This window comes from Bufo gargarizans, chromosome 1 (assembly GCF_014858855.1).
Source record: "Bufo gargarizans isolate SCDJY-AF-19 chromosome 1, ASM1485885v1, whole genome shotgun sequence".
Taxonomy (NCBI): domain Eukaryota; kingdom Metazoa; phylum Chordata; class Amphibia; order Anura; family Bufonidae; genus Bufo; species Bufo gargarizans.
The window spans coordinates 286,956,946-286,973,909 of NC_058080.1; the positions used below are offsets into that span (position 1 = coordinate 286,956,946).

The 16,964-nt window shown below is 41.3% G+C and overlaps 1 protein-coding gene across 1 annotated transcript in view; it reads left to right on the plus strand.

The window, feature by feature from the left end:
- The window catches only part of FRAS1 (Fraser extracellular matrix complex subunit 1), a 436,383-nt gene that overhangs the window by 336,848 nt on the left and 82,571 nt on the right, over window positions 1-16,964 (plus strand). Inside the window, exons 34-44 of the mRNA XM_044304452.1 lie at window positions 90-227; window positions 3,018-3,050; window positions 4,490-4,621; window positions 6,482-6,607; window positions 6,946-7,193; window positions 8,803-8,954; window positions 9,149-9,311; window positions 10,377-10,509; window positions 13,462-13,652; window positions 14,531-14,684; window positions 16,262-16,525. Coding sequence (XP_044160387.1) covers window positions 90-227; window positions 3,018-3,050; window positions 4,490-4,621; window positions 6,482-6,607; window positions 6,946-7,193; window positions 8,803-8,954; window positions 9,149-9,311; window positions 10,377-10,509; window positions 13,462-13,652; window positions 14,531-14,684; window positions 16,262-16,525 — 1,734 coding nt within the window. The remainder of the gene's footprint in view (window positions 1-89; window positions 228-3,017; window positions 3,051-4,489; window positions 4,622-6,481; window positions 6,608-6,945; window positions 7,194-8,802; window positions 8,955-9,148; window positions 9,312-10,376; window positions 10,510-13,461; window positions 13,653-14,530; window positions 14,685-16,261; window positions 16,526-16,964) is intronic.

The window sequence follows — 16,964 nt, forward strand, 5'->3', positions numbered from 1 at the left end:
ATTAACACTATTTTTCAGTTCTCTACAGAAAAGGAAATTTCGTGTTTGAATGAGTTTTGACTGAGTTAATTTTTTTGTTAAATATGCAGGTACTTTAGAGCACAAAGACAGGCCCCGGATCCCTGTGAGATACTTCACACAAGCTGATATCAATGCTGGAAGCATTGTCTACCGTCCACCGCGAGCAGCACCTCACTTGAGTGAGATCATGGATTTCTCCTTCACAGGTAAGTGTAGCTGGTCTCTTATAGCTTGTCTGTTGTTCATCAAGATTCCTTTACATACTTAAAAAGGAATGTATCATCAGAAAATGACCTATTGTTTAAATCATAGTTTTTATGTTAAAAGGGTTTTTTGAGAGGTTTTTTTAACTAATGACCTATCTTCTGGATAAGTCATCTCAGTATCAGATCGGTGGGCACCCGATGCCTATGCATGCTATAGAACCCCCCACTTACTCTGTAGTTTTGCTCCCGTAGGGTCCCCACAAAATAGAATGCCCCCTTAGTGCCCTTAAACAATAGTTATGGCCCCTAAGTGCCCCCCTATACAGTAGTTATGTCCCCTTAGAGGCACCACACAGTAATTATACCCATTTAGTGTCCCCACACAGTAATGCTCCTCCTTAGTGCCCCCACACAGTAATGCTCCCTCTTAGTGCGTCCACACAGTATTCCTCCTCCTTAGTGCCCCCGACACAGTAATGCTCCCCCTTAGTGCCTCCAGACATTAGTTCTCCTGCTTAGTGCTCCCACACTGTAATTCTCCCCTGTGGTTCCCCCACACAGTAATGCTCCCCTTTAGTGCCCCCACAGAGTAATGCTCCCCTTTAGTGCACCCACACAGTAGTGCTCCCCCTTAGTGACCCTTTACTTTAGTGAAGCAACCTGTGGTGTAAATTAACACATTGATACTCAGCTAGCCCCATTCCCCTGATGAACGAAGCACATCCCAGTCTCCTCAGCAGTAGGTGTGATGCAGTTCCAGTTTCAGCTGTGCTGAAAGAAAGAAAAGGCTGAAGACAAGACGGGGAATGATGCTCGGCCTGTGCGCTGTTCTATTCAGCCCAACAGGCACAATACTACTGCATCGCACCTGCTGAAGAGAGCACGACTGGGGAATGAGGCATGGGCCATAATGGATAACAGATATCGATTATGTTTGGACATATATAACCTTTGTTTAGGATCTACTATGCACAATAGGTGATATCACAGCTTATCAGCTGCTTCCAGACCTCTGCACAGGTTACAGAGCATGCCTAGAAAACCCCCATAGAAATCACTGAGGCCCCCTCCAATCTATTGTGGCTATGGATAATGTGGCTGCCCTCAAAGAATAGTAGGAGGAATTTATCATCCCCCTTTGCCAGTTTTCTGGCATAAAAAAGTCACAAACCCTGGGTTTATGTAATTTTAAATGCCCTTGCGCCTAAACGTAGGTGCAAGTAACATTTCAATTCTGCCCTCACCACTTTCTGAAAAAGGGCATGGTGGGGCACAGTGTGCCCAGGGTCATCAGCCCCTGCACATTTAGCATAATTAACACCAGTTTTCTGGAGTAAATGATTACTGAAACCTATGCCAGCTACGAGCTGGAATTGATTTTAGTTGAGGTGCATGAACTGTCAGAGGATGTGTCTAATTTATGACAAGGTGTGAGCCTCATCATAAATTAAGCTCATCCTCCGGCGACACCGGGGATATTAAAGAGAAGAGCAAAATGTAAACCACCAGTGTTTGATAAATTCCTCCCAGTAAGTCTTCACATATTTTAGGCCTAGTAGACAGTGCGAAAACTGCAGGATTTTAGGATTTATTATATATACGGTATATAGAGAAGGACTTTCAAAATTCGAAAAATATATGTTTAACATAAAAACATGATTTGAACATTTTCCCTTTAATTCACATTTAAATGAAATGTGTCATCAGAAAATAAGCTATTGTTTAAATCACATTGTTAAAGAATTTTTGGTGGTTATTTTTAATTTTCCATGTCAATATCTATATTCTAATGAAAACTATAAAATCCTGCAGTTTTCACACTGGCCACTAAGCCAAATAATAGGTGCCACTTCTTGGTTTGTACAGATCACATTAATGCAGTTAGCTGTTTATCTATACAAGGAGGTAATATCATAGGCAGGATTAGAATGACAGATAAGACAGGATCCTCCATTCACAACAGATGATTATCAAATCTTCTCTATTCTTTCTTTGCACAATGACCTCTGCACAGGGCACAGAGCTGCCTAGAAACTCTTCCATAGAAGTCAATGAGGTCCCCCCTGACCATTGTGTCTATGGCCAATGTGGCTGACGTAATGCAATTTGAATCTTTCTTCTTTACTACTGGTGTCATTGACACGCAGTTCCTGATAGCAATGAACATGTTGTGTTAGACAGCTGTTCACTTGGTGCAGTACTGCGTGGTGGCCTTTGTTTTTGTGGCGCTGTACTGGTGGGTTGGTGGGACCCAGTGCCATGGGTGGCATTGTCATACGTTTGACTCCTGGGTCCTGCCGCCTACTAGGGCAGTGCCGCTTTGTCACCGCATTGTGCTGCGGCTTTTTGTCAGAGTAGGTCCCACTCAAAGAGGCGACCTTGACGTGGTGAGTGCGCTTATGCCTTTTGATCAAAATATACACTAATGCCTCTTGTACAGCATGTAGTATGGGGGGCTGTACACTTTAATATGGCGCTGAGAAGCGAGCTTAATTAGATCTAAGCATAGCATTGTGGATATGCGATCCAGTTCTGTTTTTCTCCCCTTGATATATGTAAATTCTGTTAAGAACAGCTCAGGCAAAATGGCCGCCCCCATAATCATGTTCAGGAAATAGGAAAAAAAATCTACAATCAGAAAATAAAAACAGATTAGAAAAAAATGCTGTGTTACTATCTGGTTTTAACTGGCATAATAAAATTATGGTGACACATTTCCTTTAAATCTCAAAATTGTACAGAAGGCAACATGCTAGGTCAGTGCTAAGTCAGATTTTATTTCTGTTCTAGGTCTTCCTGAATCAGTGAATTTCTTCTTTACAGGTAGTGTACAAATATTATTTCTTGGTAGTATTAGAAAACGTTAATATACAAAGAAATGTAGAATTTGGGCTAATCATTTTTTATTCCAGAAATCAAGGAGAGTGGCCTGATGGTCATAAATTTGATTGGTCGGGGTCCAACATGCCACCACAGATAAGCTGTTTTGGGCAGTCGCCAGAAACTATAGAGTGGATGGGGCCACAAGCACAAGGCTCCTTCCACTGTGTAGTGACCATGCCAGGGTACTGAAGCTTAGCTCCCGTTCAGTTGAATGGGACTTGAGCTGCAGTATGCTGAAAACTAAGCAGCTTTGCAAGTTACACATGTATGTTTATGAGATAACGTCTGCCTACCTGCAGCCATCATCTGTGAGATCGTTGCCTGGGAGAAAATTTGAACTTGGTAAATTAGGAAGTGTGAACACTGGACATGCATGCACTCTTCTTCAGCTGTATACTTTTTGAGAAGCCTTTGAAACATGGTGTTATTCAGCTTGAACCTATCCTTTTTTTCCTTGAAGCAACTTGCAAATCACTTTTGCTTTCACTAAGGGTCCATTCACACGTCCGTAGTGTATTGCGGATCCGTAATACACCCGGCCGGCACCCCCATAGAACTGCCTATTCTTGTCCGCAATTGCGGAACTGCACATAGTGTGCTCTCCGCATCTCTTCCAGCCCCATAGAGAATGAATGGGTCCTCACCCGTTCTGCACAATTGCGTAACGGGTGTGGACAACCCTTGCGGACGTGTGAATGCAGCCTTACAGGAATCATAGCACTAAATGTGAATCAGGTTCTCTTCACATTTACGTTTGCACACTACATATGGCCTTATAGTCCAGGTGTATCCAACCTGTACAATTGTCTACATCTACCATTGACTCCCTCCCACTGAAAATAGGAGTTTACTGCACTTTTCAGTGATAATGCAAAAAAAAAATATTATATATTTTTTTCCTTACTATTATGTCTCTTTTTGTTTACTGAGATTCAAACGCTTTTCATTGTCTTTTGCCATGATTTATTGTACATTACTGTTTGTACACTCGCATTGTATTCCATCATGATGTGAATTTATGGAAGACGTTGTATACTCTTATTTTTGTAATAAAAAATATGTTAAATAATACGTAAAAAAATTATACAAAAAATATTGTTACTAAGGTGTTTAAATATATATATATATATATATATATATACACAGTAACATTGTATACATTTACACACAGTATATATTTAACACGTATCAGTAACATATTTGCCGGATGTGCTGTATAAAGGGCTTTTGCTAGCAGCTGCTGAGCTGGATTTAAGCAGAATCATGTATTTTTCAATGTGGTCTGCCTTCACATATTAGCGTGTGAACTAAAACTGAAGTCTGGAGGTGGCATTGTGGAAATACACCATCTGACTGCTGCTCTGTGTTCCTGCTCTCAGTTTCAGATGGGGAGTTCACCACAGCGGAAATGCCATTTACCATTCATTTGCTTTCAAATGAACAGCAACCTCCCGTATTCCAGATCACTGCTCCGCTCCTTGAGGTGACGCAAGGTGGAAGAGTTCCTATTGGTTAGTAGCCTGCATTTAACTTCTCCGACACTTACCCTAAGTTCACACCTGAGCATTTTACAGCGCGTTCAAACGCGCTGTAAAATGCTCAACACGTGAAAACCAATGCTTCCCTATGGCCCTGGTTCACACTTGAGCGTTTTACAGCGCGTTTGAACGCGCTGTAAAACGCCCGACGCATAAACAAGTTCTTGAGCTTTTTTGGGGGCGTTTGTCGCGCGTTTTGGCCATAGACTCATTGGACAACACTGCAGTCAATCACACAAACGTGCGTCAAACGCGCGTTTACTATTGCAAAAAACGTGCATAAAAACGCGCGACAAATACGCGTGTAAAACGCGCGTCTCAGAAACGCTCAGGTGTGAACCCAGGGTAAGACTAAGATGGGAAGCAAGTTGTCAAGCATCAGAGAAATCCAGAAATTAGGTCTGATACCTTCCAGATTTCATCAGAAAATTATTTATAATGGCCATTATGGTGCATTTCTATATGCACTCAAGGGACGAGCAAATTAAAGTAGTGGAAGTAGATGAATCTTCAAAAATCGTCACTTATTCCTAATGCCAATATGGAGGTTACTATGGTAGCAGTCTACCCAAAAATAAAAAAAACTTACCTTATCTAACTCTTTAAAAAGTACTTCAGCATTACACGGAGCTATATATTCTGTAAACAGCTACTTGGTAGATAAAACTGCCGTTCCTCACAGAGCACCCTCTTTGTCTCCTTCACATAAGAACATTACAGCATGTCATGACTCCAATAGTATATCTATATTTAATATTGTAGCTGGGAGAGAAGGTGAACACAAACAGCTTGGAGGAAAGATAAAACATGAACAGCAGCTATATGCATTGAAGGGTGCATAGATCATTGATGGGGTTTTCCGAGTGTTTAATACTGATGTCCTATCCTCAGGATAGGTCATCAGTATCTGATTGGTGGGGATCTGACTCCCGAGACCCCGGCCAATCGACTGTTTGAAGAGAGCTGAGCTGCGATACCGAGCACAGCCACTATACAATATATGGCGCTGTGCTTGGTAAGCTAAGAGTCTCCTCCGTCTCGTCAAACAGATGATCGGCAGGAGTTCCGGGTGTCGGCTCCCACTGATCAGATACTGCCAGCCTATCCTGAGGATAGTTAATCAATAGAAAATTGCGGCACACGGCTTTTCGTTTGCAGTTCAAGGCATTTTATTTGTGTCACATCACACAGAATTCATGATCCAGTAATTTTTCAGAAGCGCAATTGATTACAGGTATTAGATTACGTGACCGGACAGCATCCTGTGATCCAGCGCCGAAAGCTACATTGAAGCCGCATCAAGATAATAGACCGGCGAAACGTCCGGTCACGTAATCTAATACCTATAATCAATTGCGCTTCTGAGAAATTACTGGATCATGAATTCTGTGTGATGTGACATGAATAAAATGCCTTGAACTGCAAACGAAAAGCCATGTGCCGCAATTTTCTATTAATTTGCTACGACTGACAAGTCCTTGCTGGCACTGGCAATTAAAAACGGTGTGCGGTGCTCGACCTTTATAACATATCCTGAGGATAGGTCATCAGTATTAAACACTTGTAAAACCCCTTTAATTTTTTGTGGACTTAATGTTATTTTTTTCATGTAGATTTTAAGAATCCTGAAATTGCCTATAATTACAAATTCCGCACTCCAGATTCCAGTACTTCGAAATTGCCAATCAGGTGTTTTAAGGGGGTGGTTGTGAATTCTCACAGGTCTGAAACAGAGAGCACAGTGCTTACTTGAGCACCAATGCCCCTTCAGACAGCTGGCCCGTGGTGGTGCCGAGATTCAGACCCCCAGTCACCGTTATCTGTCATTTGTAGGAATGCAGCTTGCAGTGAGTGATACGGACACAGCTCCAGAGGATCTGTTATATGAAGTGGTGGAACCGCCTCGTTTTGGTGTCCTTATGAAATCTGAAGATGGCATACAGACGGTATTGACTTCAGGTAGACAAGCAATATAGACAAGTGTCATTTACATACAAACTGGTCACATGTTGGGGGAATGACACATGCACCTTTTTTATGGAAAATGTTAGGGTATACTAATATTAGTGTATGCTATCACACCATACCATACACATTAGCAAGAAAAATGTGTCTACTATGCCTAGCTAGTATCACCAAGTACCGTATACCATATGTGCCAGTTTGGAAAAATTGTTGCCATTTGTGGTATTTTGGGATCTCCTAGATTCACACATTTCTTAATACTGCATGCAAAACCTAGTGCCAGTATACTTGTAATTGTTCCACTTACAGATAACGGTTGAAATTTTTGGCAGATGATTCATTTACGTATGAAGATATCAACAGAAATGCTGTGCATTACGTGCATGATGGCTCCGCAACAACGGAAGACAGCATGGAGATTGCAGTCACTGATGGAGTGACTTCCACCACAACTCTTCTGAAAGTAATAGTCACGTTGGCAAATGACAATGGTCCTCGCCTTGTCCCCGGTTCTCTGTTGTCTATTACGGTGCCTAGCAAAAGCTCTGTTGTCATTACAAACTCAAATCTTGCTTACACGGTATGTGATTTCTCTTTTCTTTTTTTTTTTTTATTGTAAATTACATTTTATTTTAATATTAAAGAAATATAGAAGTTTAATCTCAATGAATATTTGCCAAGTCATTAAGTTTTAGCCTTACTATAGTTCTCCTCCATGGTAACCTAAGATGTCAAAACCCTAAGGAACTATCAGAAACTATTCTGAAACTGAGACAGATCACCACTTATTTTTTCCGTTCTTCTGATCCGAGAGAAGAACAGAAAAACAAAGAAAAAAAATGCATCCTAAGCATGAGTTATGCACTTTTGGTATCCGTTTGAGTCATTTCTGTCTGAGATCCGTTATTTACAGGACATTTTTTTTCCGTCTAAAATAACGGATCTCAGAAGGAAATGGCTCAAACGGGTGCAAATCGTGCGACATTTGATAAATTGGGCATAAATGACGACGACTCAGAATCCTTCAAAATCCCCTCATGATAATCTCCCTCAATGTGATTTGATTTAAGCCGGCTATGAATTTTTATATAGTCACAGGACTATTTCTGCAGATAAACAATGCCACGCTAGGAACCATTAGCTTCATTTGGAGAAGTGAGCATCATCTGAATGTCATAGACTCACAGGAGATGTATCTTCCATGCCTTCCATAAGTACATTTTCTTTATGAATAACGATGTTGACTTGGCAGTGAGATTTGCCAGCTAAGCTTGCTTAACTTGTAGCTGCATTATGAAAAAGATGCTGTTTTTGAGGTTGTGGCTTTGAAGAAATAGGACTACTTCTTCATGTGATTTGAAAATGAATGTTACATATTCTCTTGCTGCGTAATGCAATCTTTTAAACATTTGATGCAAATAATCCTCACAATTACAGTGGCTGTCACTTGTGAGATTGCCAATTACGGTAGGTATTAATCAGTGCATTACCTTAGTCAGGCAAGTGCAGACAGTTTCATATAAAAACGCATGTAAAGCTCCATAAAGAGAGTAAAAGTCACAATCTGCACCTCTCCTTCACTTAATGAATACTCAATGGTTAATGGACTGACAGAGATGACTTCTCTATAAATGACACAGGAGAACTAGCTCATTCATGATCCAGATGAAATGTAAGAAACTGGGGGGGGTCATTTATTATCCTGAAATAAGCCTATATTCTGAGTATTTCAGGCATAGATTGCATTGCAACGGTTAGTTTCGCCATAATCTGCGACTTTTCCCTGTTCACGCCAGATCTAAAAAAGTGGGCAGGGAAGGGGACGGGTCGGCCTGTTTTAGGCGTAGAAATGGTCTAAATGTGAGCTAGCTAGGAAGCTGTCTTACATTTAGACTGGCGCTGGATGCTCCGAAGTTATATGGAGGTCTGCGTCTCGTCATAACTTTGAGCAGATATACAGTAGGGCGTCTAAAACGCTGTTCTTAATAAATGAGCCTCTGAATGCTTAGTATGGAAAGTAGGACTTCATGGTTGATGATGATCACATTCTTCCTCTAAACTCTGATAAATAGTAGATGTTTCATATTATAGTGTGCCCTGTGACAAAAAAAGGGCCGATTATCATGTGCACGCTTTGTAGTATGACCCAGTGCAAACACAGCATAATGGACTTTATTTTTCCTGATCAGGATGGTCATTCCCAGGACTCTAAAATCAGAATCCAACTGGTCTCCCTGCCAATGTATGGTGTTCTAACAAAGGCCAAGTCAGGACAAGTGGCCGAGGAGCTATCAGAGTTCTCCTTTTTCACAATGGAAGATATCAACAACAGGAAGATTAAGTAAGTTGCCTTCTCTGTATCAGAAAGCAGTCAATGAAAACTTGTACAACTTTTTATGGCAAATCCTCAGTATTTTTAGTATTAAATATTCATTATGATCATGACGGTTAAATAAATCTTTTAGAATGATTAGAGAAAAAAATCTGAAAATGAATGAGCATTAGAAGACTAATACTTAGCTTTTTCTAATGTAGATATTCCACAATATCAGAGATAGACAGCCAGCCTCTCACTGATCTGTTCCACTTCACTGTGTACAATGAGGACAATGACCGTCTGGATAATCAGATATTTACTATCACCATTACACCAGTCAGTAGGAGTCTTACGGTAATTCAGTCTGGTGAGCACATAACGGTAAGTGTTCTAATGACAAGAGTAAAGTATCTAATCCCATGTATTTTCCTGTGGTTGCATGCACCTAAAGGGTTTTTCCAGGTCCCTGATATTGATCTGTTCTCAGGATGGGTCATCAATATCCAATCAGTAGGGACACAACAATCTGCACCCTCACCGATCAGCGGTTCCATGCAGTCTCTTTGAATGGAGCAGCAAGCAGACAGCTCAGTTCAAAGTGTAGTGGCTGTGCCGGGTGACTGCAGCTCAGCTTCCATTCATAGAAGCCAAGCTGTAGTAGCCCCACACAGTCATTACACTTTGATCAGAGTTGTCTGCTTCCTGCTCCATTTAAGGCCTCTTTCAGACGAGCGTGTCTTGTGCGGAAATCATGCTCTGTGTGTGAGCGTGATTTCCCATTATGGACATGCTCGTTTCACTGGAGCACACAGCATTTTAATGATTTATAATGTTGTGTGTCTCTGCATGACCTTACTTCTACATTATGTAAGAGACACCACATTATGTCAGTAGAATTCTGTAGAAGTAAGGTCACGCAGAGACACAGCATTCTAAATAAGTATAATGCTGCGTGCTCCTGGGAAAAGAGCCGTGTCCATAACGTGAAATCACGCTCACACACGGAGGGTGATTTCCGCACAGGACACATTCGTCTGAAAGCTAGTCCTGGTGCTGGAGGCTGCAGGGAACAGCTGATCAGTGGGTATGGGGGGTGTCAGACACTTACCGATTGGATATTAATGACCTATCCTGAGAATAGGTCATGAATATCAGAAGCCTTGAAAACTCCTTTTAAATTAATATAATATAAAGCCACTATATATATATATATATACACACACACATACATTGGCCCACTTTAGGGATTGTGCAGGATTTGTAAAATGGATGGCCTCAGGATAGGCCATCGTCATCATATGCTCAAGGTAAGCCATCATATTCCAAAATGACATGTTCCTTGTAATGTCTACATTCTATCTCTATCTGACAAACTATGCTAAGCATTTGTTATATGACAATGAAAATATTTTTGAAACACATTTTAAGATTCTGATAAATTTACAGGTGGAAGAAGGAGGGAGAATTCCTCTATCTGTACGTAATATACTGCCTCTTGAATCTGTAGCATTTGTTCCAAGGCTAAAAATACATGTTGTCACTGGACCAAGGTTTGGTTACCTTGAGAACATCAAGAACGGTAAGTCGTAGTTTGAAGTGTATTCTCTTATATTATCGGATGTCTATTCTGATGTTGTAGCAGGAATGAGACGAGGTTGCTTCAGACTGACCTCAGGCTATTCTGTATATTCCTTCTTTGACATGTACTAATGTTTAGAATGAGCTGAGTGAAGATGGATGTGCTCTGTGAGGTGAAGTACTTTATACTGCTGCATAGCTGCCTTTCTGGGAAGTCAGCTGTTATCTGACTTTCCGTCTGAATTACTCAAAATGAATAAAACCCCATAAAAAGGTAATATGTGTGCATGTCCAAGGGATTCTAGACCTCACATATGTGTTTTTCAGATTACTTCATTGCTACAGTATGCCATCACATACTTATCGGTGGGTGGCAAGTTCTGCAACCCACAAAGTTCACTAGACCACAGAGGTGACAGCACTAGTAAACACAGCAGCTCCGTCAGAGGTTCTCTCTCCTGACCTAATGCTGTGCATATACTTCAAATCACCCAACTTCACTTGATTCGGCTGTGCTGCAGCTCCCCACATAATGCTGGGTCTGGAGGGGTGCTGTCTAGAAGAAAAGCTGAGAGGTCCACCATACTTTCATTGCAGTCAGGCTTGGGGGTCTCAGAGGTTGGGCAACCACCAATTTAGTAAGTAATGGCATATCCTAGTGATAAGCCATACACCCCTTTTTCCTTTTATACATTTTAATTTTTTCCTCCCCACGTTCCAGTAGCCATAATCTTTTTAATTTTTCATTCATATAGGCACATAAGGGCTTATGTTTTGCGGGATAAGGCCTCATGCACACGACCGTTTTTTTTTAAGGTCCGCAAAAACGGGGTCCGTAGGTCCGTGATCCGTGACCGTTTTTTCGTCCGTGGGTCTTCCTTGATTTTTGGAGGATCCACGGACATGAAAAATGAAAAAAAAATCAAAGTCAAGTTTGCCATTGAAATGATAGGAAAAAACGGACACGGATCACGGACACGGATCACGGACACGGATGACAATCTTGTGTGCATCCGTGTTTTTTCACGGACCCATTGACTTGAATGGGTCCGTGAACCGTTGGCCGTGAAAAAAGTAGGACAGGTCATATTTTTTTCACGGCCAGGAAACACGGATCACGGATGCGGCTGCCAAACGGTGCATTTTCCGATTTGTCCACGGACCCATTGAAAGTCAATGGATCCGCGAAAAAAAACGGAAAGCGGCACAACGGCCACGGATGCACACAACGGTCGTGTGCATGAGGCCTAAGTTATATTTTTTAATGGCAGCATTTAATTTACCATGTCCTGTATTGGAAAACAGGGAATAAAATCTTCAAGGAGTTAAAATGCCAAAAAACCCACAATTCTGACAAGGTTGTTTGGGTTTTGATATTACGGTGTCCACTGTGACATGACGTCCTTATTCTGCGGGTCAGTACGATTACGGTGATAACAAATGTATCGTTTTTTTTGTTTTGTTTGCTTTGAAAAAATCAAAATTTTCTTAGCATTGCCATTTTCTGACAGCTACAACTTTACAACTTTTTTAGATTTCCATCCTCAGATCTGTATGAAGGTTTTTTTTTTTTTGCGGGACGAACTGTCATTTTTTTGCTACTGTTTTTGGGGTGCATACAACTTTTTGATCAGTCATTCAATTTTTATGGGGGGATGAGGTGACCAAAAAATGAATTGCGTGTTTTTATTTGTATCCATTACGGTGTACACCGCGCTGGAAAAATATTTTTATATTTAATAGTCATCGCTGATCCCCGGTCTTTGTGGCCTGTCTGCTGTATGATACAGCCGACACAGGAAGCGGCCTCAATGTGGCAGCTTGCTCCATACAAGCCCTCAACCACTGTGAGGTACATCACACTGGCTGAAAGGGTTAATATACCGATAGTTGCTGATTCATAGAGATATGGAGAGTGGTTTAACTTTGTAATGTTCTCTCTGTTAGGTTTTAGGTATGCACTTTATGGGGGAGATTTTTCTTCCCCCTACACTGGTGTAAAAAATTGGCAAACTTTACGTTTTCAACTTTTTTAAAACACCATTGTAGTCACAATTTGTGCTTTTTCACTGCCTGAAAAGGGGAAGGGATGTGGGCAGGGTCATCAGCCCTGGCATTTTTCTCATCATTTTTATTCCAGTTTTCTAGCTTAAATGATCACTAAAATCTTTGCCAGCTATGAACTGGTATAGTCAGGAACATGAACGCCTGGAGGATGCATGTCATTTAGGATGAGGCACAAGCATCCTCTGACAGTGCAGGGGATATCAAGACTAACATAGCACACGCCAGGCTTATGTGCCTATTAGTTTTTTTTTTTTTTTTTGCTCAAGCACTGCCATGTAGTGAATATATACCGTTGAGCTGTGTACAAAGTGTTACGTAGACATGAATCTTTCATATGCACAGCACATGTATAGCGGTATGCGTGGAGATGCAGATGTAAAGGTCTGTACAGAGCAGTTCACTAGGTCTCTGTTCATAGGTCTTTTCATTATAATAGATATTTAGGGTTTATGTTATTCTTGGTAGGAAAGAAACTTCTTAGATGAATGTTCTATTACTTCAGACAGTGTTATAATGGCATTGTATGACATGACTGTGACAGTGCCTGAGACTGATAAATAAGGTGTCTATGGTGGTCTGTTCCTGAATACATCCTGTAGCAATGAATTAATACAGGCAGACATAAATTCAGAGTTACTGACTGTATACTTTGTGTGGATTTCCTCCAGGTACTTCAGTTTCCTCCTACACTGCAAGTTATTTGACTTCCTTCCTATGTATGAAATAAAGGATTTAGACTGGGAGCCCCAATGGGGACAGGGAGTGCTGACGAATCTAGCAGAGCGCTGCAGAATATGTTTACATTATATAACAGGACATGGACATACATGTGTATAACAGCTATATATTATTGAATGAAATGTTATTTGCCAAACTTTTAAAACAGGAGGCCGAACTTCTCTAGGAGGTCAGGAGGGCTCTGAATCTTCGTTTTCAATTCAGGACATCGTAGAGAATTACGTCTACTATGTACAGAGTGTCCATGACAGTGTGGAGCCGAGTGTTGACTACTTTAGTTTTTTTATGACTGATGGATCGAGCCAGTCTGAAATTCACAATATCACCATCACCATAGAGGTAGGTATTCTAATACAGGTGGTGTTCAGTTCTTAGTAGGTGCATTGGTAGAGAAGACATGTTGGCCAATTGGAATTTTGCCTTCTGTTTGCTACGTATAGTAATGGAATTCTATTGTTCACCCTGGCGGATCCCCACTTAAAGCCGGCCATACAAATTATTTAAATGGGAATGTATGGAGACGGTATGACGGGCCACAGGCTATCCAGAAAAGTTATCAAGGATTTACTGAGCACAGAGGGGCATAGCAGTGCTCTAAGTTCTCCCCCCATCCCTCAGCACTCCAGCTGCATAAAAATTAAAGTACTGGTACACATTTCTCATGAGCCACTTATAGGGGTTTTCCTAGATTATTATTTTTTTAAACTGATGACCTATCCTCTGATCGGTGGGGTTCCCACAGTATCCATACAGCTTTCTTGCAGCTTTGCCTATCCCAGTAACATGATGTTTATCAGTCACATGGCCTAAGCGCAGCTCAAACCCTTTGAAGTGAATGGGGCTGAGCTGCAATACCAACCACAGCCGCTATACAATGTACGTTGCTGGGCTTGGTGAGCTGAGACAAGGCTGTGGACTACTGCAAGCGCCAGTGCCTTCTAAAACAGCTAATCAGCGGGGTTCCTGGGTGTCAGGCCCACACCAATCAGTTAAAAAAATCTTAGAAAACCAATTTAAGATACACACAAAAGAAATATATTGTTTTACTCAGCATGATCAACCCTACCAGGCAATACCAGTTTGATAGAGTTGATCATGCTAACATGCTCTTTAATGTCTTTTGTCACAATGCTGCTTTGAAACCTGTGTGATTGAAACTATTAAGTCCACATACATGGATTTAATATAAACTCTCATGTTTCCTTTTCTTATTACAGAGCAAGAATGATGAACCTCCCCAGATATTTGTATTGCCTGTAAGTGTCCATGATAATGCAGGAGCAGTAATAAGGAATACCTCCTTAAGTGTCCAGGACATTGATACACCAGATAATGAGCTCGTTTTCATTGTCACAAAAGCACCTTCCCATGGTAAGTGGTAAACTTGGGAGCAGGTACCTCTGTACACTGCGTTGTGGCTGTGCCAGGGTATGGAAGTGAATGGAACTGAGCTGCAGTACACCTGAGCCACAAACTACACAGATCTTGTATACTGTATAACGTCTGGTGCTATGGGCACCGAAAACAGCTGACCGCTGGGGGGCAGACCCCCACCAATCTGATCCTGAGGATAGACCATTAATATCTCTGGCCCAGGCAAAATTTTACATTTTTTCATAAATTAAATGAAAGTCATTATATTTATAGGAAAGGTCATCAATATCAGATCAGCAGGGGTCTGACATCCTGCACAACTGCCGATCAAATGTTCTGCAGTTGCTCTGGTTCCAAAAATAGGCACCGGAACTACACAGCCCTGTAGCCGATGGAACTGGTTACTGCATCGCTACTCCCATTCACGCAGCATTGCAGCTGGCTCTGTTCTCTACAGAGGGGATAGAGCTGTGCAGTTCTGGTACCTGAGATACAGCTGATTGGCAGGGATGCCAGGAGACAGACCCCCACCTATCTGATATTGATGAACTATCTTAAGTATAGGCTATCAATATAAAAACCCCAGATCAACCCCTTAAGGCTTCATTCACACGTCCGCAAGTGTTGTCCACACCCTTTCCGCAATTCTGCAAGAATAGGCATTTCTATGGGGGTGCCGGCTGGGAGTATTGCGGATCCGGATACGTGTGAATGGACCCTAACTCTACATGCACTGAAAACTTCCATTATTGTTACTGTTACCTTTACTAATTACAGAATTAACCAGTTACTTACTAAACTGCTACTCTTTTTATAGCTTACATGATACAAGTGCCTGTTTATGCTATTTTGTTTTGCATCTAGTGCTATGTGAATACACAAATGCTACATACACCAACATGTCTTACAATTCTTGATGGGATAAAATGGCAATTTTACACAGCCCAAGAGAGCTGGCAATGTTCAGGAATGAGGAATGTTCATTCCCGATTATTGCCCACGTGTTAGCTGAATTTATATGCACCAATGATCTGTGCCATATGGCAATGGGCGATCATTACTACGATCATATAGTTTCATTGTTTGTCGGCAGCAAATCCCTGTCTACGTAGGACAGTGTGCTGGTGACACATAAGGGTTTTGGCGCCTGACAATCATCTGAAGTGATCAGGCACATTTACATGTTCCTTTCCGGTAATTGGCCCAAATGTTCTTTCCAGATAATTGGTCAAATCCTTGAGATGGCAACAGCAAAGTTGCCAAACCGTCTCTTTTCTTTGTTGTAAAGCTCCTGCGAGCAAAGACAGGTCCTTTTGACTGTTCGAAGCACTCATTGCTGACAGCCTGAGACATTGGTGGCTGGCTCAGAAAAGAAAAGGTCTACACTAGGCCTACATTATACATGATGTATGTTCTATGCTCCACTGCATGAGTAACAATTGTCCAAAAGTGATGCCTTATAAAAACATGATTTTTTATTCGTTTTAGTGTGATTTAGTGTTTAAAACATAGATTGTGTCTTTTTCATAAATGTATATATGCTATCAGATAATATTTCAAGTGCATTCCCATAGGACTTTTACGCAGGAGGCAATTCTACTCTGAGCCATTGGATAATGGAAGGATCCTGGCCCAAGGCTCCTCTTTTACTTATCAGGATATATTAGATGAGTTGATTGTATACATACCAGATACTGGGGCTACGCATTCAGATGAATTCAGGTTCTCGCTCTCAGACGGTCGGTACACTGATACTGGAAGATTACAGTTTACTATTGAGCCACAGACAAAGGAACCACCAAGGCTGGCTGTAAACAGAGGCCTACAAATCTCAGCAGGTATGTCTAACGGGTAGAAGAATGGCATAGAGGAAGGTGGGTCAAACTGATAGAAGCATAACTATTTCTACTTGTTACTAATAGTAGTGCACGTACTGTAATACATATAGGCATTAGCCTTATGAGAATATAGGTGGTAAAATAATATAAGTAATACCTGGCTGTCTCATGTGTTCATGAATGAATGATGGAACATACTGAATAGTTTGATAGGTAGTCTGATACTGTATTGGATATACCTTTCTACATTGTCTGTATTAGGGCTCATGCAAACGTATTTTCTTTTCGTGTCCTTTCCGGGGGAATTTTCAGTGGGTCCGGGAAAAAGAAACAGAAGTTACTCCGTGTGCATGTCCGTTGCGCAAAAAATAGAACATGTCTTTTCTATTAGGGGCCAGATGTTCCGTTCTGCAAAATACTGAATGCACACGAACGTCAT